The sequence below is a fragment of the Aspergillus japonicus genome (genome assembly GCF_003184785.1).
Source record: "Aspergillus japonicus CBS 114.51 unplaced genomic scaffold BO86scaffold_43, whole genome shotgun sequence".
Classification (NCBI taxonomy): Eukaryota; Fungi; Ascomycota; class Eurotiomycetes; order Eurotiales; family Aspergillaceae; genus Aspergillus; species Aspergillus japonicus.
The window spans coordinates 75,721-95,093 of NW_020291680.1; the positions used below are offsets into that span (position 1 = coordinate 75,721).

At 54.6% G+C, this 19,373-nt stretch overlaps 7 protein-coding genes across 7 annotated transcripts; 3 read left to right on the top strand and 4 right to left on the bottom strand.

Annotated features, from left to right (window-relative positions):
* Window positions 1-62: 62 nt before the first annotated feature.
* On the bottom strand, window positions 63-1,713 carry BO86DRAFT_435685 (uncharacterized protein; the record flags this gene model as incomplete). Its single annotated transcript, XM_025675973.1, has 5 exons — window positions 63-791; window positions 878-1,088; window positions 1,153-1,385; window positions 1,447-1,592; window positions 1,680-1,713. 5 exons carry the CDS (start codon window positions 1,711-1,713, stop codon window positions 63-65), a joined length of 1,353 nt encoding a protein of 450 aa, XP_025525515.1.
* Window positions 1,714-2,615: 902 nt separating this feature from the next.
* BO86DRAFT_148154 (putative 1,3-beta glucanase) lies at window positions 2,616-4,008 on the top strand. Its single transcript, XM_025666274.1, has 2 exons — window positions 2,616-3,223; window positions 3,294-4,008. Exons 1-2 carry the CDS (start codon window positions 2,707-2,709, stop codon window positions 3,893-3,895), a joined length of 1,119 nt encoding a protein of 372 aa, XP_025525516.1. The 5' UTR covers window positions 2,616-2,706; the 3' UTR covers window positions 3,896-4,008.
* Window positions 4,009-4,500: 492 nt separating this feature from the next.
* Window positions 4,501-5,095, top strand: BO86DRAFT_381103 (uncharacterized protein; the record flags this gene model as incomplete). The annotated part of the gene is made up of 3 exons (XM_025670753.1): window positions 4,501-4,513; window positions 4,567-4,696; window positions 4,792-5,095. 3 exons carry the CDS (start codon window positions 4,501-4,503, stop codon window positions 5,093-5,095), a joined length of 447 nt encoding a protein of 148 aa, XP_025525517.1.
* A 345-nt stretch (window positions 5,096-5,440) lies between these two features.
* Window positions 5,441-6,942, bottom strand: BO86DRAFT_435689 (uncharacterized protein; the record flags this gene model as incomplete). The annotated part of the gene is made up of 3 exons (XM_025675974.1): window positions 6,372-6,942; window positions 5,984-6,246; window positions 5,441-5,728 (listed from the first exon to the last, which is right to left on the bottom strand). Exons 1-3 carry the CDS (start codon window positions 6,928-6,930, stop codon window positions 5,441-5,443), a joined length of 1,110 nt encoding a protein of 369 aa, XP_025525518.1. The 5' UTR covers window positions 6,931-6,942.
* Window positions 6,943-10,083: 3,141 nt separating this feature from the next.
* Window positions 10,084-11,577, top strand: BO86DRAFT_317959 (FAD/FMN-containing dehydrogenase; the record flags this gene model as incomplete). The annotated part of the gene is made up of 1 exon (XM_025668195.1): window positions 10,084-11,577. The coding sequence occupies one exon, from the start codon at window positions 10,084-10,086 to the stop codon at window positions 11,575-11,577; it is 1,494 nt and encodes a 497-aa protein (XP_025525519.1).
* A 473-nt stretch (window positions 11,578-12,050) lies between these two features.
* BO86DRAFT_435704 (uncharacterized protein) lies at window positions 12,051-14,295 on the bottom strand. Its single transcript, XM_025675975.1, has 2 exons — window positions 14,218-14,295; window positions 12,051-14,160 (listed from the first exon to the last, which is right to left on the bottom strand). The coding sequence occupies exons 1-2, from the start codon at window positions 14,260-14,262 to the stop codon at window positions 12,343-12,345; spliced, it is 1,863 nt and encodes a 620-aa protein (XP_025525520.1). The 5' UTR covers window positions 14,263-14,295; the 3' UTR covers window positions 12,051-12,342.
* A 226-nt stretch (window positions 14,296-14,521) lies between these two features.
* Window positions 14,522-18,496, bottom strand: BO86DRAFT_366347 (bifunctional urea carboxylase/allophanate hydrolase; the record flags this gene model as incomplete). The annotated part of the gene is made up of 4 exons (XM_025670097.1): window positions 18,392-18,496; window positions 18,219-18,338; window positions 14,837-18,135; window positions 14,522-14,769 (listed from the first exon to the last, which is right to left on the bottom strand). The coding sequence occupies exons 1-4, from the start codon at window positions 18,460-18,462 to the stop codon at window positions 14,522-14,524; spliced, it is 3,738 nt and encodes a 1,245-aa protein (XP_025525521.1). The 5' UTR covers window positions 18,463-18,496.
* Between the last annotated feature and the right edge of the window lie 877 nt (window positions 18,497-19,373).

A 19,373-nucleotide genomic window follows, 5' to 3' on the forward strand; every position in this document is an offset into this window, starting at 1 on the left:
TTATCTCCATGGTGAGACAATCGCAGGCACCGCCGTGTTTGCGTTCCTGGCATATACTCTTCTCAAAGGTGAGGGACATAATCCTCCCAACTAACGGTCTGAAAAGCCGAGGCCGGCAAACTTCGCAGAGCGATGAAGTCCTCCACCAAGATATACGCTCGTCCCACGCAGTACAGGGCACAGATTACCGAGGTCGGCACGAGCACCCGTAGCGGAAGCTCCGCCTTGGGATCGTGCGTTGGGTCAATATTGCGCAACCTACCCGCAAGACGGGTCCAGAACCCTTGGCTTGATGATTTGAGGGGAGGGGAGCAGGAGGAGGGGCAGCTTTCCATCTGCGAGCCCCTCGAAGATGGCGATGGTGATGGTGACGCGATCCACGGAATGCGCTGTCTGCGCTCCACATACGCGCGGGGGAGGAGGATCTTGTCACAGTAGCCGGCGTGCAAACCCCCGACCACGGTGAAGAGGAGGTTATAGGCACTGGCAATTCGCCAAAGAAGTCGCTCCGCGCGGGTCGGGTAATGGAAGTCCCAGGCAATGAGAAACATGGAGCCAAAAAGAAGAAGCACGGGCGTGGCGATGCAATCCGCCCGTAAATCGGTCACGGGGAAGTTATCACTGATAATTCGGTTCTGGGGCTGAGCGGTCATGGGCCGCGAGAAAACTGGGAGGTGTATGTTGCGGAGTATCTGCGTATAGTAGCGCCAGTGCACGCCACAGAAGGAGATGTCGGCATGGACAAAGTCTAGGGGGGTACCGTGCCAGCGCTGGTCTGGGAAGAGGCAGTGCTATCGCACCGAACATGGAATCTGGTTAGTGCATTCGCTGGATGGGTGCGCTAGATGCCATTGACGGTTGATGATTTCTCACGAACCTCTGCTCGAATGGTCTCTATCGGGGTCTCTGTTTTGACCGGCATAGTACCGGTTATGCCCGACGGTTTAGCACGCCAGCAGAATGACGTTACTAGAAAGACCACCACATAAGATATGGTCGTGAGCTCAAGGGTAGTCAGGAATAATCCCTGCGCTACTCTAAGAGCGCTATTAACGAGGAACCACAACGCCTGGCTGACGGCAAGCACACTGAGTGCCCCTATTAGTCCACAGATCATATGGGTCACTACCCCAAAGCACGGGTTGTTCGCACCGTGAGAAGCTGTCTGACTTGTTACGATCATTGATCTCTTCTTCCGTTAAGGGCGGGTGCTTGATATAGTTGTTGGCGATCAAGAAATAGAGTTGTTCAGCATTGACGGGGAAGAACGTCGCGTTTCCCTCTTCTTCGAGAATAAAGCCTCCCATGTCGGCATAGAAGGCATGTGCAAGGGTCCATGAGGGTCTATTCGAATTGGGAAAGTCTCTCGCCAGTTGCTCGAATTTCTGAGATCTGGAAGCTTAACGGCCATTCATGCGAGGATAGCAATCTGGTGATTTGCCTTACCTTTACTGATGCCCGGGCTGAGGACCACTGACCCAGCGCCAGCATGAGCAGAAATTCAGGTCCCAACACCCCAATCGAAGCCAAATGCAAACGGTCCCGTAGACGGTGATACCACTGATCGGTTCGAGCGGGTATATTAGGGAAGACTGCCGTCCAACAGCAGAGAACGATGGTTAATAAACAAGTTGAAAGGATACTCCACGATCCCCGTCCGTCCGGCTCAGCAACCCAACCTGGGCGGGTAGAAACAGTGGAGTTATCCGCCATCAAAGGACACAAATGGGCAAGCTTTCCAAGGTCGTCGCTACGTAGCTGCTTGTAGGACGGGCGGACGCCCTTATTAAAGGCACAATGCCCCTGTAATCATGTAATGCCACAAATGCCACTAAGGCGAACGCAGCCGCCGATTGGGCAACATCTGTGGCTGTGAGTGTTAGAGTACGCGCCCGGATAACATTGGCCCGAAGGCTGTGCAGGAATAAATCTTGAGCTACCCAAATGACGATCGATGGTGCTTGCTAACAGCCTCAACCACTTTGAGTCATCCCATTCTTGCAGCACGATTGTGAAGGCAATCCAAGGTAGGTTTCGTGCCCTGGTACCGGGTGGGATCGGGCCGGACCGTGATAGTTAACCCTTTTATTCTCTGAGACGGATCTGCTATATTTGTCTCTTGCTGAATCAAAATGCTGGGCGCAGTTACTCAGCCCTGTGTTGAAAGGTGCAAAACTGCGTAATCGAAGAATGTGGAGGCCTACGGGGGTTACTTTTGCACCCTGGCTAGCGGTACAGATGATCACTATCCGGGATCACGTGCTCTATCACTTATCAGAGGCCGTCGCATGGGTACTGTACGGAAGACCTAGTAACTTAGAGTAGATGAGTACTACTACACTATATTGTGGATGGTGTTGACGGAGAGACCGCCCGGCGGACTCCGGGAGCAGCAGTCAGTGGCAGAATCCGCGACCGCCCCGTGACCGCCCCGCGACTGCCCTTCGCTCTCTATTGGCTTGGCAGCCCGCCGTCCGAGCTTCAGGGCGAATCATCGCGCTTGGACGCGGGAAATGTGGATTTCTTGCTCTCCCGGCTTACGCGCGCTGGCGGCTCGGCGCGCGTAACGGGTACGGCAACGCTCCCTACGTAACTTACAACTTAACAAACAATTTATAACACCTTGGGGCTTGCTCCTCGAATCCATATCATGCCAGTCGAGAAGGAAGATCAAATGCCGCATGCGCGCCGCGTTGGCACTACGAGATGAGAGGTGCTGAGCTTTGCTTTGCTGTATTCCTGCTCTGCATGGCAACAGTTGCTCAGCATGCTAGCCAGCCCGAGCTCGCGGTTCAACATCCTGCTCAACACAAACACACACTGGGAACTGCCCAGGGGGGTGAATTAGCCTCTCCGTCCAACTTCCGCGGTTTTCAGCTATGGAACGAAAATAACAAACTACACGTCAAAACGCTCTCGAAGCTCAGCCCCGCATGCAGGGCATCTATGACACAGAGGATTCACTGTCACGCGAAGACACGATCCTTGCAACGGCAGTGGGCGCGTTGGAGGAAGGGTTCGGGTCTGGAAAATAACACGCTTAGCGATCTGGTCTGTGACAGCGGTTGTGGGGAGTCCCTCGCCGCGTGGGTCCGGAGCGTTGAGCGCGATTGCGCCACGCTAGAGGAGAGAATGCTTTTCCTAACCCTGCGGGGTGGACAGCTGTGGGCGGGTTGGAACGAGACGTGTCTGAGGGATGCCGGGACAGGGAGATACTGTGGTGGTAGGCTCCCTTTTCTCTCATTTCGTCCCAATTGGTATAGACACAGTGCTCACATTCATTATTTGCGCAGATGTTATCAATAACTTTACCACTCCCTTCCTCGATGAATTGCCGGTCGAAGAACTCTGTTCCTTCTGCAATGTGCAATGGCATCGAGTCATGCAAACATCTCCCTACTCCCTCTACGACAGAAATTACAAGTCGTACCTTGAACATATCAACCGTGCCTGTGATCTCAACCTTCCCACAGCCATCCCGAAGCTCGTGCTCTCCGAGGATCCACATATAGAGCGTGACCCGTACTGCGCGACCCTGCTTTCATATACTACTTCACCAGGGGACACATGCGACAGCATTGCGGCGCAGTTCCAGGTTTCCTCGGCGGCTGTTCGAGCGGCGAGTTGGCCGCTCATCGACTGTTTCGCTATTCCCGAGGGTACGAGGTTGTGCACTCCGTTCAGGTGTAGAACCTATACCCTTAGGTATGGGGATACGTGCGACTCAATTGAGCGTGAGTTCAATCTCGAACCCTCCTGGTTTGGAGTCTCGGCAATTCGCGCGTTTAATCCCTGGGTGAATGAGGATTGTTCCAATCTGCATGAGGCAAGTGATGCTCTTTTCGGGCATGTTATCTGTGTTGGCCCAACGGGTCAGTCAGTCCTGGACGCGTGAAGCTTTGTGCTGGGGTGACTCCCCTCCGTGCGCTACTCGGGATATTTTCTAGTTGTTCATAATAGAGTGTGTACTAGATGCAGCGAGAATGCTCTGTGAAATATAGCTGGAACGATGAATACGAGACGCCCTCGGAGATCCCGATAGTGCACAGACCCCGGCGACGATCGCCCAAGACCCCGCTGACTCTGACTATCTTTCAGCTGATAGCAATACCCCGGACACCATGAGAAGAGCCTCCTCTTGCTACTGCTTGCATCATGCAATTGGACTTGCATCGCGACCAAGTGTTCCTCGCTCGGACTGGGCGCTCGTACTGGGCGCTCGTATAGATTGTTTGGCTGGAGGCCAAGACGAGTCCTTGCGGCCATGTCGCACCCGCCATCCATGTACTCCAGGGCCTGAGACTCAAAATTTCTATCAGCTGAACTCGAGGACTTACTACTCTTACCCAAAGCATCTTCTCTATAAAAGGATGATGATCGCTGATCGTCTAACTGAAGAACGGCAGCAGAACAACATCCGCGACATCAATCCTTTATACCGCAAAGCAATCCTCGACGCAGTCCCAGTTCGCACATCCACTATTCAATATATTCGTCAATATGGGCTGGCTCGGTACTCTTCGAGTATATCTTCACTATCCTTCACCTCGCTACACTTCTCTATAGAGTTCAGTCCGCTAACCCGTTTCTCCCTCGCAAAGCCTGTGTATGGCGACCACGCGAGTGATAAACCTGATAACACCATCCCAGTCCTCAACAACGACAACGGGGACATCAATGCCGGTTACGGTGGAAAGTACGCAGCAATTCTTCCTTTCAGTTCCATTCTCTCTTTACATTGATACCCTACACATCGAGTCCTGAAAGAGAAACTAAGCGAAACCGCCGCAGATTCGTCTGGCTGGTCGCCCAATACCACGATGAGCGAGGCACGGGGATATCCGACATCCGGGTCGTCTTCTCCGACCACGCCCGCGAGGGAGCCTTGGACCTGGCCAAGGGAGCGGGCGGGCTGTATCGCTACTTGGAGTTTCGCTACGGCGGCGAGGGCGAGCGCCATGTCAAGCAGGTGGTGCTTGCGCGGCGGAGCGAGCCCATGACCGCGGCCACCGCGCAGAGGCTGGGCTTTCAGGACTTTAGCGACAATATCGACCACGGTCGCCGGTCGTTCATATACCTGCTGTGGAACTATTGATCAGTGCTCTCTTTGAGCGATTGGTGAAGTGGTGATCGGAGGGCATGATATGTTGTTCGACTGCTGTGTTTTCAAAGGGGTCCGAGGTGAAGGAGTGTGGAGCTCAGAAATAGGATAGTAGAGAGAATCTTGACGCGTGCGATGTGTTGGTTTACTACTATAACACTATTGGAGGCGTTTGCCAGCACCCAAACATGTACTCCCTGTAAACAGAATTGATTCTTGAGGTGATTTCAAGCATGCTTTCAAGGCTTGCAGAATGCATTCTCGGGTATCTCCGCGTCGTTTTGCAGTCGTCATGCGACCCATCCCATGCTCCATCAAGGCCGTGAGAGAAACGCAGCATTACTCGGGTGTACTCCAAGGAAACTCTCCATTCTCACCCGTCAAGATAGTCCGAGAGTGACTGGTCACGAAAAGTCGCTGGCCGGCGGGACTCGACACGAGCCGATCGAGGGCGTGCACCACGCGCGACGGCCAATGTATCTCCATCCCCAGTTCCTGCGCCAGCATATTGCAACGGACCATGATCCGGAAACATTCATCCAGGTACTCCTCCAGCACCGTCCGGTTCCCCACGTGCAGGGGTTCATTCGGCACGGGGAGACTGGCTCGTGGTCGATTGTATTTGGTCTATGCTGTGATCTCCAGCACCAACTCCTGCGGCAACCTCAGGTGTCGCAGATAAGCTTCCACCCGCGCAATCTCCAATGCACTCGGATGATAGGGGGCTTCCGCATCACAGGTCAAGAACACCTCAAACGGAACCTTTCCAAAAGGAAAATTTTCTTCATCAAGGTGGAGATATGGCTTGTAGGGATCATCGTTGTCGTGCGTTACCCTGATGCGCTCCCTCGCCTCTTCTTCGGCGAGCAGCTTGGCAAAGACCGGCAGGTGGAAATGCCGCTCGATTGTGAAAGGCGCTTCGAGATGGTCCTCCAGTCCGAAGAACCGGCGATGAAACTGGCTCGGAACTTCCGCCTGCGAGTGCATTTGCGTCCACAGGAAGAGGGTTTTCTGGTACATTTTCGTGTCGCGATAGTCATCCAATCCTGTTTGACTACCCTCCCGCAGCTCGGGGAAATCGTATAAAAGGTTCAACAGGAGGTAGAAATCCAACGTGACCTCGAAGACTTTATCCCACCCGAGTTCTGGTTCCTGAAATCGACATTAGCTTGATTTGACCTTGGAGGAAAATGCGCGAAAGAATTTGATTGAACACGACTGCGATGTACTGAATCATAACACTCCCGGACTTCCATCTACTCCCGCAGACCGATTGCTGGATGGGCACAGAGTTGTAGAACAGGGTCCATTTCGCCCAGAACCAAAAGGGCGTTGACCACCTGCAGATTGAAAAAGGCATCCCCATTGACCTGGAAAAATCTAAAACAATCGTTGTCGTGGTATTGACGCAGGAATGCGGATCCCAGTCTTTCCCTGTAGGGCAGCGGGCATCCGCAGGCAAAGCCTTCACTCTCGACATGTCGACACGGTTCTGGCGAGGTGGTCACCTTCCAGTCAAATCCCCAGCAGGCATTATGGCACCATGTATAGGCCAGGGGCTGGATCTTCTGGGCCATCTCGTCGGCCAAGATGAGATCGTCTCGCTGGGGTGGGTCATACCTCGCCGGATATTTCCCCCGCTCGCGTTCGGTCTCGCGGGCGATCGCATGGGCCAAGGAGTCGGCGAACCGGCCAATCTCTTGGCCCTGCTGGGGCCTGAAGCGGAAGTATAGATTCGTAGCCTCGTCTACATCGGCTGTTGGATGGGATTGGAAAACAAGATTGGATGTCAGAACATCCCAGCAGATCCTGTCGACTAGATGAGCCATTTTGAAGGGACGCGGAACGATACTACCCACTGAACCCTAAGTGGAGGAAGATGGTGACATATAAACATGCAACGGAAGAAAACCTGCAAGCGCATGGGCCATCTCACTGGCTGTTTTTGGGATGCGTGCTTTGCCTAACTCATGACTTAGATCTCCTCGGCGTCATCTTAGTGGCGGATTAAGCGATTTTCTACATGATAGTATCGAGACCGGTCGCATTAGGCCCGCTTCCAGTGACTCATTTCCCCGACGGGATCCGAAAACTCGGAGATCTGGAGATTCTCTTAACTACGCCCTGCGGATGGATACGTCCAGGAGCAAGTAAGAACGGCCCAATCCACGAGATCGATCAGGATTCAGTCGATACGGTCGATACTGTCGAATGCTCGACCACTCGACAGGACTCCATTGCAAGGTTAATCGCACCGCTAATCGAGAGTTGAGGTTGGCTCTTGGGATTCCGCGCATTCAATGCGCATTCCTTGTAGGAACAAGCAGCAAATCCAAACTGCATAGCTTACAGCCATCAACACGTTACCCTAGGATAACGTAGCTTCTAATACAGGCGGAGAACAATTGTTTACTTTGATCTCTCAAGACAATAGGAATATCGCTAATCAATATCTATAATCTGGCATTAGCGTCAGGTATTCACGTATCTCGTATTCCACTCCTACTTATCATCTCATATGACCACCTAGCCAGAGGGCGAAGATTATCCTTGCATTCACAGCAGGGTATGCGGAAATCATTCGTAAGGAGAAGACTCCATACAGAGGCATCGATATGGAATTTCAGCTACTATGGTAGTTTTTCTATACTCTAGAACAACTATTCACATCAGATTAGAACAGGAGACAATTCCCTTGCTAGCTTGTTCTATTGATAACCAAATCTAAGGGCATAGCTATCAAGATCATCTATGTACATAATCAGCTTCCTATGTCAGGTCTCCCAACAAATGTCAAAACCATCTTATATATTTTGCCATCAGGCTCATCACTTGACTTTCCCTGCAGCCACTTCCAACTCAATATCACGAACATCCTTCCCCTTGCTCCTGCAACACGCTCCTTTCCCTTGCTTAGGCTGGATATCGATGTGATCGAGTCAGTTGCCCCGTCTGATGTTAAAGACTGCAATTTTGTCATCCATGCCAGGGTGAACTTATTGCATACTAGTAGTGATATATTTCCTTCTTCCTCTTGCCTCTCTGTACGAGTGAATTCTTGGTTATCATAATTGTATCTCAACTATAATCATGCCTCGCATATGCAGGTTAGATGAGGTGTCGAAGTGAGAACCACACCTTTGTGAAGGATCCGAGATACCCAAAGCAGATGAAAAGTTAGAACCCATCGGTCCAGACTGTGTTCACGAGAGCTCACAAACTACGGAGTAGCTGGCCTGTAAGTACCAGTCTCACAATTCGACTGAGTCTGTAGACTATTCCGCAGGTGAACCACAGACATCTGTTCCGACAATCAGAACGGCTGGTGGCTGGTGGCTCGGGTCCAGGCAGCTAGGACCGCCTCGTGCTCTGACCGAAGGGGATCGACACAATTCCGGGTCCTCAACCTGGTGAGTGCACTCCAGAACGAGTCGAGATAGTAAGTTGATTTGCCATCGATGTGTCTAGATGCTCTTTTCTCTGTAATCAGATTCCCTCATCTAACTCCGACTCCGGCATGCATGAACCGGCATAGGCCGGCATGAAGTAGCATGGATCAAAACAAGCCGACATGTACCCAGAGCCAGGAACCGGAGGAGGCCTTTCTTCCTTTCTTCGACCACCAGCAACTGCTCCCTGAGTTGAAGCTGTCCTCGACCTTCTGTGGGCCCACAGGGAAGTGGGGACTGGTGATGCAGACAAATGAGCATGAAGCAACGAGCCCTGCGGGGTATAATATAGGTTAGTATAGCCTCTCCGCAGGTTAGAACCGCATTTCATTCTCTGATCCCTACTGCATTGGTGCAGATCCTTCAGTCTGGTGGAGAAGGACCCTTCCCCCCCCCACGGGAAGGGACAGCCCGGCCTGAGCTGGACATTGAGCCAAATCCCCGCGCTACCCCGACGGTCAGGACCTCCAGGGATCGTCCATGGTGCGCACTATGATGAAGGGCGGGAAGCTGTGAAGAAAATTTGACAATACTGTGTAAAACATTGGGATTAGAGTATAGACACCGACGCCACCTGCTCGGATAAACTGTGTCTTCGGGTAATAAGCTAAAAGCACTGCAGTTCCCGGCCCATCTTGGCGCGGCTTGCAATCTTTATGGGGCAGCATTTACGATGCTGAGAAGAACTCCGACTTGGAGAAGGCTCTTGGCGGCTTTGGTCTTCGGTCTTGGGATTGTTGGTTTTTCGGGGTTCTCACATCATCGCTGTCGCCCACATGGGCTATCATTTGCAGAAGAATTCCATGTGGTGTCCTTGCAGTTGACTTTCGGGTCACTGTGCGGGCCATCCCAGGCCGATGCTGCATGAGAGAGTCCACCGTCTCGTATAGTTCTGGACGGTGATTGAGCCCTCAGGTTCCACTCCGATATCTCAAAGCGGTAATGTCAATCAACTTCTTCATCTGGTCGAAGTCTCCAATCATGTGTCGGGATAGTAGTCCAAGTATAGCCAGTCCTACGTCAGCCTGCTCCTCCACCGGCTTTTTTCATGCTGAACAGCCTCAGCGCCGAGAGACTACTATTCGCATAGCTCTGATCCTTTGCATCCCGAAAGCCTCACAGTTCTGGATCCTGGACCATTTGAAATCCAATGTTGAGAGTCTCGAGGTCCGAGAGGATGCGCCGATCTTTTTAGCAGTCTCTGCTAAGGATGATACTCGTGGAGTCAATGATTGTCCATCAGACTGGCCTCGACCTTCAGGCTCTGTGCGACATTGGTAATTGTCTGGGAGACGAAAGATGGCCTAGATGGACGGATTTGAGAGGGAGATTCACCTAGAAGGATGGTTATAAAAGCATCAATCTGTCCCGGGTAGTCGAGTACAGAGCAGACGCATTGAAGACTCTCGCCAGTGCTCTAATCTCTATCTCACTCACCGTTGCAATTATCGATCGGTATGTGGGCCGCTTTGACGATTCTATGAATTTACATTAACTAACACGCACGAGCAGGAAATACCCCCATCGTTCGACATGGTTGGCACGAAGTCATATCTGGGCACAGCCCTTCTCTCCCTCCTGGCATTGAACAGCCCCGGGGTCCTTGCTCACCGCTGGTTTAACTGGCAGGAAGACATCAGCTGCGATGCCACGGGCTATTTTGTCCCTGACGACGAAGCAGATCTCGTCAGTTTTGTGAAGGAGCAATACCCCCGCAAGACCTTTCTCAAGCCCGTCGGCAACGGGCACGGCTTTGGCAACCTCACCACCTGCATCAACGATGGCGAGACCTCGCGCGAGTCCTATATTCTCAGCCTGACCAACCTGAAGCACATGCAGATCCACAAGAACAACAACACGGTCACCTTTGGTGCCGGGTGGGATCTAATCGACTTGATCCCCGCCCTCCGTGACGAGGGTCTTGAAGTGCACAACCTGGGCAGTGAGATGGTGCAGAACTATATCGGCGCGGTGACCACCGGCACCCACGGTACAGGCAAGCAGAACCAGAACCTGGCGACGCAAATCCTCGGCCTGCGCGTCCTCGACGCTCAGGGCAACATCCACAGCATGGACAAATCAACCAGCCCGGACCTCATCAAGGCGTTCAGCATCGGCATCGGCGCCCTGGGTATTGTAGTCGAAGCAACCATCCAGGTCGAACCCACCTCCTACCTCAAACGCACCACCCGCGTCATCCAGGGCTCGAGTAATATCACCGAGCTCTACCAGCAGATCGCCGCGATCGGCGACCAGTACGAGCAGATCAATATCCTCGGCCCCACTCTGGACTGGTCAGTCGAGCAGCAAGCCCTAGTTCTAAAGCCCAACCTCACTGTCGTCTCATGGGAGCCGAGCAACTACAGCGCAGTGCAGAACTGCTCGCTGGACTTCTGCGCCAACGACTGCGGGCCCTGCGACCGCGACTCAGTGTGCTACGATTACAAGAACTTCGCCGTCGCGACCCCGCCCCAGGGGATCTGCTACCGGGGCTTCATGGGCCAGTTCGAGCACTTCCTCCCGATCGAGAACCTGGCCGCCGCGGGCGAGGACTACCTGCACCACGCGCAGTCGCAGGCAGCGCGGATGATTCCCTTCCAGAACCCCGATATTGCCGCGGACAAGTCGAAGGGCTACCTCAGCGACGACGTGACCGTGATCACGCGCTTCATCAAGGCGGACGACAACTGGCTGTCGCCGGTCAACGACTACAACCTGCCCGCGGGCTCGCAGGGCGTCTTCGCCTCGCTCGAGTACTCGTGGATCCCCACCTACAACAACTGGACGCAGCAGTACTTCTACCAGGAGCTGGCGAGCGAGTTCATCCCACGGTTCGGCGAGAAGTACAACGTGCGGCCGCACTGGAACAAGATGCAGTTCCACAACGAGACCTACACCGCCACCATCTTCCCTAAGATGAACGAGTGGCTCGACCTACAGGAGGAGATGGATCCCCAGTGCCAATTCATCAACGAGTTCTTGATCCATGCGCTGGGGATTGATCGCTGCCAGAGTGCGCTGACCTAGGGGTGGTCTTTTCCTGGGTTTCATGGGAAGTTGAGTGAGATGCTATGCGCATCACATGATATTAGATAGCGCAGACACGGTGAGGATGCAAGAGTGATGCAAGCGGAGATTCTTTTGTGAGTCACATGAGTCGCATCATGATTTGAAAATAGACATGGGTTGAGATTATAGCCATAGAATGAATCACTCTTTACTGGAACGGGCATAAACAAGTAGCATTGTGGACCTGTGACTCACGCAGGCACTGCGCGACTGGGATGCTAGCTGGCCAGAAGTGGATAGGTGATAGTAAGCTGATGGCTTGTATCCTTGTGATTGACCGGATCAATCCCAGTCGCCATCAGGGCTAGCCGCTAGTCTCCAACCCTACTGACACTATGCCTGCACCGCCACCACCCGTCGGAGCTCCGATCCCTAATGCCGCTCGCCTCCCCACGACGAAGAGGTACTCCGCAGCACAGAGGATCGGAAGAGTGGGTGTTGATGATCAGTTTGGGTGCATGTCGGGATATATCTGCGGACGGAGGAGGAGAAGATGGCAGAGAGAATGTGAGAAGGCTTTCTCGAAGGAGGCTGAGCGCAGGAGATTGATCGGTGCTGGGGCTAATGATGGAGCCAGCGACATCTCGTGGCTAGGAATATGAATACACTACTATACGGGCTCCACAGATGCTACTCGTCAGGTTGAATCTCTTCTTTTCGATCCTTCCAAATGCGTTGACTATGGATTCCTCGAAGCAAAGAACAAAGAAACAAAGTGCGTGCCTATTGCAGAGGCCAGCTCCGCCAGTCGAACGGCCAGGTCTGAGTGCTTCGAGAGGAGGGCCAGATGGACTCGAAGATCTCAAGATCCGCGCTTGTCACTGCTAAGCTGCCTCCTTCCCAGCGTGTTGTCTCACAGTTTCGGGCCCGCAGCCGACCGGCGCCATCCCAAGCAACCTGCCACTTACCCAGCATCAGGAAGTTGAGATTCCTGCGCGCAAGGAGAGCCTGAGAGTTGCTAATCCCGGGGGCAACCCGATACTGGCCGTGGTGGCCTGCGAGCGGGTGGAGGCGCAGCAGTCGCAGACTGCCCCTGCGCGGCTGCGGGTGAATACGCTTGAAGATTGCTGCAGCCAGGGGGGCGTCGATCGCGCAGTTGATGGCGCAGTCCCGGATAATCCATCTGGGCACGTGGTCCTGGTTGTGTCCCTGCTCGTACTCACTCAGCTCGCGCGGCGGGAAGGGTGTCCCATCGTCCTGCACTACCGGGAGGCAGTTGAGAACGAGGTCCAGGGTCTCCAGCGCCGGGAACTGGCCGAGGGCTTCGTAAGCCTCCGTTTCGACGGGGTGGCCCCGGTGACGCTGCACGCAGATGCGTAGGGTCTTCAGCCTCGGGCAGCGGACGGCCATGCGGCGGATCGCATCTGCGGGATATATCGGGGCGATCTGCCCCTTTTGCGCCAGTCGGGTGGACTCGTAGCTCTGGTACTGGGGCGTCTCGCGGTGCAGCTTCAACTCGATTAAAGTCGAGCCATGGCGGTCAAGGACGGCCGTGGGGAGAATCGTCGGATCGTACGTGCCCAGAAGGCAGAGATACGTCAGCGTCGGAAGCGAGTCGAACATGGCCTGGATGGTCTGGCGCCATGAGGGTAGGAAGTCTGCAGGCGGGTGGAGGGAGATGGTGAGACGCTTGAGGGCGCGGAAGGGCTGCAAGTCCGTGATGGCTGCCAACGCGCTCTCCTCTTCCAGGGCACCAGCCGTCCACGCAGTCAGGTAGCCCAGGTCGGCCACCCGGGACCACGCTTGGAAACCGTCCCCGGTCAATGTGGTAATCAAGGGTAACGACAAGACTTCTAGCCTCGCGCGTGCAGGGCTGGCATCGAATTCGCCCTCCGGCGGACGGGGTTCGAGCCACTGGGCGTAGTTCTGTCGCGTGCTACCTGGACACTTAGAGCTGATCTGTAAGGCTAGCCGCTTGATATGGGGTGCTTGGCGGAGGAGATCTCGCAGACCGCGATCGGGATGGTCAGTGTGAAAGGACTGGAGAAATGGATCCTCATAGCAGACAATATGAACCGTATGTAGCAGCGGGGACTGGGCCCACTTCTTCCGCGAGAGGTCCTCTGCTAGGAAGAAGCTGCAGCGAGGGAATACGGAGACGCGGCAGTGCGGGTGCGTCTGGGCGAGAACATTCAACAATTCCGGCGGGCAGTGCCTGTGAATCAGGAAATCAAACCATTTCAACGAAATCAGCCGCTGCACGAGGCGGATAATTGGGGCCCAGTCCCCCTTATATGTATATGTACCCAACGCGGGGACAATGATATCCTCTGGGTGACTTTGGCGTAGATACCGACAGAGCCTCGCGTCCTTCCCTGCTGTTATGGAACGTCTTGTATCTCTATTCAACAGCATCACGTGTTTCACATGCGGTAGAATGAGAGCAGCGTCCAAAAGCCGAAGCAAGCGGTCACGATGAGCTGGCTTGTCGTCCTCCAAGCGGATAAGGAGGGTTCCATAGACGTCAGGTCCGGCAACGTCGTGCCACTGATGATTCACCTGCGATAAAGCCCGCAAGGCTTGCCGCGATACTTCGCCGATCTAGCAGATGTGGTTAGGGGGTTCATCAATAATCAATGCAAATGGTACTGATCTCACCACCTCAACGATAAGTAGCTTGATTTCGACTGGCATTCGATCCATGGGAAGAGGCTCGCACAGGCTGGGAACGAGGAAGGAAAGAGGGGCACAGACCCTGAGGAGAACAGGGCAGACGATAAGTATTTAACTAACTTATAAACTATCACGTAAGCTGTGCCGCATGAGAGCCTTGCTTATGCTGATTAGGGCACAACTGATAGGGACAATTATAGCGAGTGCTATGTACAGCACTCATGGCTCAAATTTTAGAACAGGCAATCAGTTGTGGTAGTACATTGTCTTCCCACTTCTTCCGGCCTGTTCACACTTCTTGTCCTTGTTGTTGCAGCAGTATGACCGGTTGACCACCATGTACACTACCCCCCGGCTGGACCAAGACCTTCACCACGGTGGCACCCGCAATTTCCGGAGCTACATTCACATTGATTTCCATTTTCATGGCCTCCAAGATCGCGAGCGTCTGGCCTTGGGCTACCTTAGTACCTGGCTCAACAAGCACCTTCCACACGTTCGCGCTGGTCGGGGCTTCGACCGCTTGAATTGTCGCGTCTATGAGAGTTGATATGCGATCAGTAACTTGGTCTGGCTCTGCACTCAGAAACAATAATTAACCCACCCTGCAGTAAGCGTGCTACCTCATCATCATCAGGCACCATTGCATCTTTCTCCGCCACCCATTGATCCAGGAGAGCCTTCTCCCTTGCCGTCGCCTGGGCGGCTGCCACGAGCTGCTTCTGCCGGATTGCCTCAGCCTCCCCCTCGGTCTCCTTCAGCAGTTGACGGTATTCGGCCATGTCGAAGACACCGTCCTCGACCTGGAATTGATACCGTCTCGCACGCAGGTCCGCCAATATCCTGTCATATTCCTCCTCTGACACTTCGAAAAAGCTGATTGTATCCATATCCTGGATCAGCCAGGCCTGCTGCTGAAAGACCGAATTCGTGCCGTAGAGGTCGAGCGTCGGGAGAGACATGCCCAGTGGCATATACCCGCCGGGGCTATCGACCTGGTATATGGAAATAGAGGAGCCTCCGTATGCAAAGCAGCCGGCAGGGGTGTAGTTGCGACTGGGGTTCATCTTCGGGGTGCGGATGCGGAGGCGGGGATCTCGGGGCACGGCAACGGGCAAGGCCATGATAAATCCCACCGCGAGCACAACGTTTTCGGCCGCCAGTAGAACATTCTTGAGCTCCTGTGGGGTCATACCGTTGAACTCGGCCACATACGCGAAGCTATCCGGAAGGTACGCTGCGCTCGACCGCTGGGTGGTCGTGTAGCGCTCAACCATCTCGACCAGCTTGTGGTGCTGGAAGGTGACGGGGAGCTGGTAGCGACGGATGGGGAATCGCACCGCGCGCATGTCCCCCAACGTGTGTTCAATCTCAAGCAGTCGGTGGACCAGATCAGCTCGCGCAAGCTTGATTCCATTGTACCAGACGGCCAACGAGCTACCGCACGCGACGAGGTTGTAGATCTGGCCGCCTTGGTCCCGGCTGGTGGAGATCGCCCCGGTGGCCGACTCCAGGGCGCGTTTCAGGGCCGTCGACCGACACTTCATCTCCAGGTCCAAGTTGCCATCGCCGTACTCAACGAGGAGGTAGTCGTCCGCTCCAGAACGGTAGGTCACCTTGGGCTGCGTCTCAGTGGCGTCCAAGGAAGCGACCACGTCCTGACTCGCGGCATAGGCAAGGGAATTCAGGGCCGCGTCTTTAAAAGCGATAGGATCGTCCCACGAGTTGTTCTCTACACAAGAAACGAGGCTCTGCAGAAAACGCTCGTGTCTGCGCCTGCACGCCAACGCAGTATCGAGGTCGACGCGGTGGAACCGGACGGTGTCTCCCGCGCGAAGCTGGCCGAGCTTCCAGAAGTCCGCCCGGATGACGGTCAGACTGCACACGAAGCCGCCAAAATCTGGACAATCCACCGGAAATAGGACCGGCTCGTCCCCAGTCCAGTTCAGGCCGCCCATTGGGTATCCATATTCAAAGACGTTACTCGGGTGGGATCCTCCATCTCCCCCGTCGCCACGCGCGTACTCCGGTCGCGGCCCAATGAGGCGGATGCCACCGCGGGCAGCATTGTGGCTCACCGTCCAGGTGGTCGAAAAGCACATCTCGATGGCTTTCGGGGTCAGATAACCGGTCTCGTACGGCCCAGGCATGACTTGAATCACCCAGTCGTTAGAGTATTGAGGGATAAGGGAGCGTGGCATGCGGACGGCTTGTGCTTCCGGCAGCTGGTCTTGCGAGACAATCTGCAAGAAATCGCCAGCGCGGAGGGGTCGACCTTGATACCCGCCGACTCCGACCAGCGGGTTAGTTGATTTGCTGTCGAACCAGCTTGAGACGTTGAGAAATCCGCCATAGACAGCCAGGTAGACACGGCATTGGGCCGCCAGTCTCCCTATCTTGACCCTCTGTCCGGCTCGGACCCTGACGCGCGTCCATTCGGCGAGCTCTTGATCATCCAGCGTCGCAGGGATGGGAGGGCCACAGAGCGCTACCACCGCGTCTCCGAGGAACAGAAGCTCCGGGCCCACCAGGGTGATCTCCAGCGCCTCGGTAGTCGGCGGGTTTCCCACAAGGATATTCGCCGCTTGAAAGGCGATGGGATCCATCGGACCGGCATGACCGAAGCCGTGGCTGACGAACGGCCGCCCGGGATAGTCCTCCACGAGGGTGTATGATCCGCCGGATATGACATCAATGGCTGCAGGGGCATAATGCAGAGAGTCGAGGAACTTGGTCATGGTATGGCCCTTGCAGAATCGGCCGTCGTCGACAATCGCAGAGAGGTAGTCGAGATTGACTGGGGCGCCGCAAATGACGCTCTCTGCGAGCACTTCTCTCATGCCGATCACCGCGTCGGATCGAGTGGGTGCGTGATAGATGATCTTGGCCAGGAGGGGGTCATAGTCAGGGCTAACCGTGAGACCAGCCCTGACCCAAGTGTCAATTCGGGTTCCGGGGAGCTCGTGCCAGGTCACCTCTTGCAGTAGACCGGGACTCGGAGCGAAGTTTCTAGCCGGATTCTCGGCATAGACTCGTGCTTCGATAGCATGTCCGTGTGGCTCCAGCCACTGTGCTTGCCAGACTTTTAGCTCCTCCGCTGGAATGCCGCCGAACCCACCGAGCTCGTAGTCAGCTTGTTGCAACATGAGCTCGACCAGATCCACGTTGTAGCACATCTCAGTAACTCCGTGCTCGACCTGTAGTCGCGTGTTCATCTCCAGGAAGAAGAAGTCCCCAGACTCATCATCCACCAGGTATTCGACTGTGCCGGCGGAGCCATATTGGATGCTCTCCGCCAGCGCCACCGCGGCCTCTGTCAGCTTAGCTCGGAGTTCTGGAAATCGTTGCGTCACAAAGGGACTGGGGCACTCCTCCACGACCTTCTGGTGCCGGCGCTGGATGGAGCACTCCCTTTCCCCGATGCTGATGGCTTGTCCTTGTCCGTTGCCGAAGACCTGCACTTCGATGTGGTGACTATCCGAATAGTATCGTTCCAGGAAGACGCCAGCGTTCTTGAACAACGACTCCCCGCGAGACCTAGTGGACTGGAAGTTCTGGCGCAGCTCTGCCTGGGTGGTGCATGCTATCAGGCCCATGCCGCCCCCGCCGGCGGTGGCCTTCAGCATCACCGGGTAGCCGAGCTGTTGAGCCAACTCCACAGCGGCATCTTCTGAATACACGAGGCCTGGGGATCCGGGCACCACGGGTACCCCTGCATCCAGCGCTAGCACTCGGGCCGTGTGTTTGAGACCGAAAGACTCGATCGCCTCAGGCGAGGGCCCGACGAAGATCAGGCCCGCCGCGGCAACTGCCCGGGCAAAGGCGGCGTTTTCGGAGAGAAACCCATAGCCGGGGATAATGGCCTGCACATCCCGGGACCTGGCGATGGCGATGATCTGCTCTCTGTCAGGATGAAATTATGGGTTAGCCTAACCTTCGAACGAACCACTGAGTAGGGTGTGTGTCGAGCACTTAGGAAGTCTTACCCATCAAGGTACGCGGCTCTGGCATCCCCGGTCAGGAGAACTGCCTCATCCGCGGCACCAACATGACCTGATTGCGAGTCCGATTCGGTGTAGATAGCTACCGTGCGAATGCCAAGCTTTCTATAGTCCCCTTGATCAGTGATTGACACAATACGGGGGTGCAGACTACTTACTTGGCGGCTACCAGGAGTCGACAGGCGATTTCCCCCCGGTTTGCTACAAGTAGGGCTTTGAGGTGTTTCATGCTGCAAGCCGATGTAGAAACTGCTTGGGCTGAGTGAAACCACTTGTCTTGGAAAGTAGTGAGTACAGAAGCAGGATCCAACCTCTTTTTCTGGGAGCAATCATGATGGGCCCATGCTACTTACGATAAGAGTCTCTGACTAGTTTCCTGCTCAAAGCTTCCACTCTACTGCTACCGAAGTGGGGTTTAGTCCTAAGTGATTGAAGAGGGGCACGGCACTGCGGGGCGCTGCACTGCTGGCACTGCATGCGACAATCATTTCCTAATGGGTTAAACCAACCCCTGTCAGTCGACGCAGTATTGATTGGGCAAGTTCTGCATGGACTCGCATGGACTCGCATCAGATTGACGCATCATCATCATCATGGATCTGGGCCCCGTCTTCACCATACGGCATAAGATGCGTGATCCGGTGCCCCGACCACACCTTCTCAGGACCTAACTATCTAACTATCTATCTTATCTTACCGACAGCTCACTAACCACGAATTGAGCAATAAAAACCGCTCGTTAGTTGCTAAAGCGGCGAGATGATTGAACAAAAGCGCGCTGGAGCTGGTTCACAATGATGGACGAGGTGGTTGTCATCGCGACAGTGGATACAGACTGATACAGCGCCGTTCCAAGCTACAGACATCGTACTAAGAGATATTCTAGGCTGATCTGGATGGTGAATAATGTCTATGTAGATCTTTCCTCCACTAGCAAGGTTTTTCTTCAGACAATTGGTATAGAATCACGAATCCACATAACGGTATGGAAAGCCCCCTCTCCTTCTGCAGGGATTTAATGGAGATACATCAGACTTCAGCCGGATACCAGCGGTGTCACATTCGTTTCTCAACAAACTCGGGATTTCCTCAGGCAACCCTGCCAGGTCAATGCCTAGTTCTTCCAGCTGGAAAGAGGAA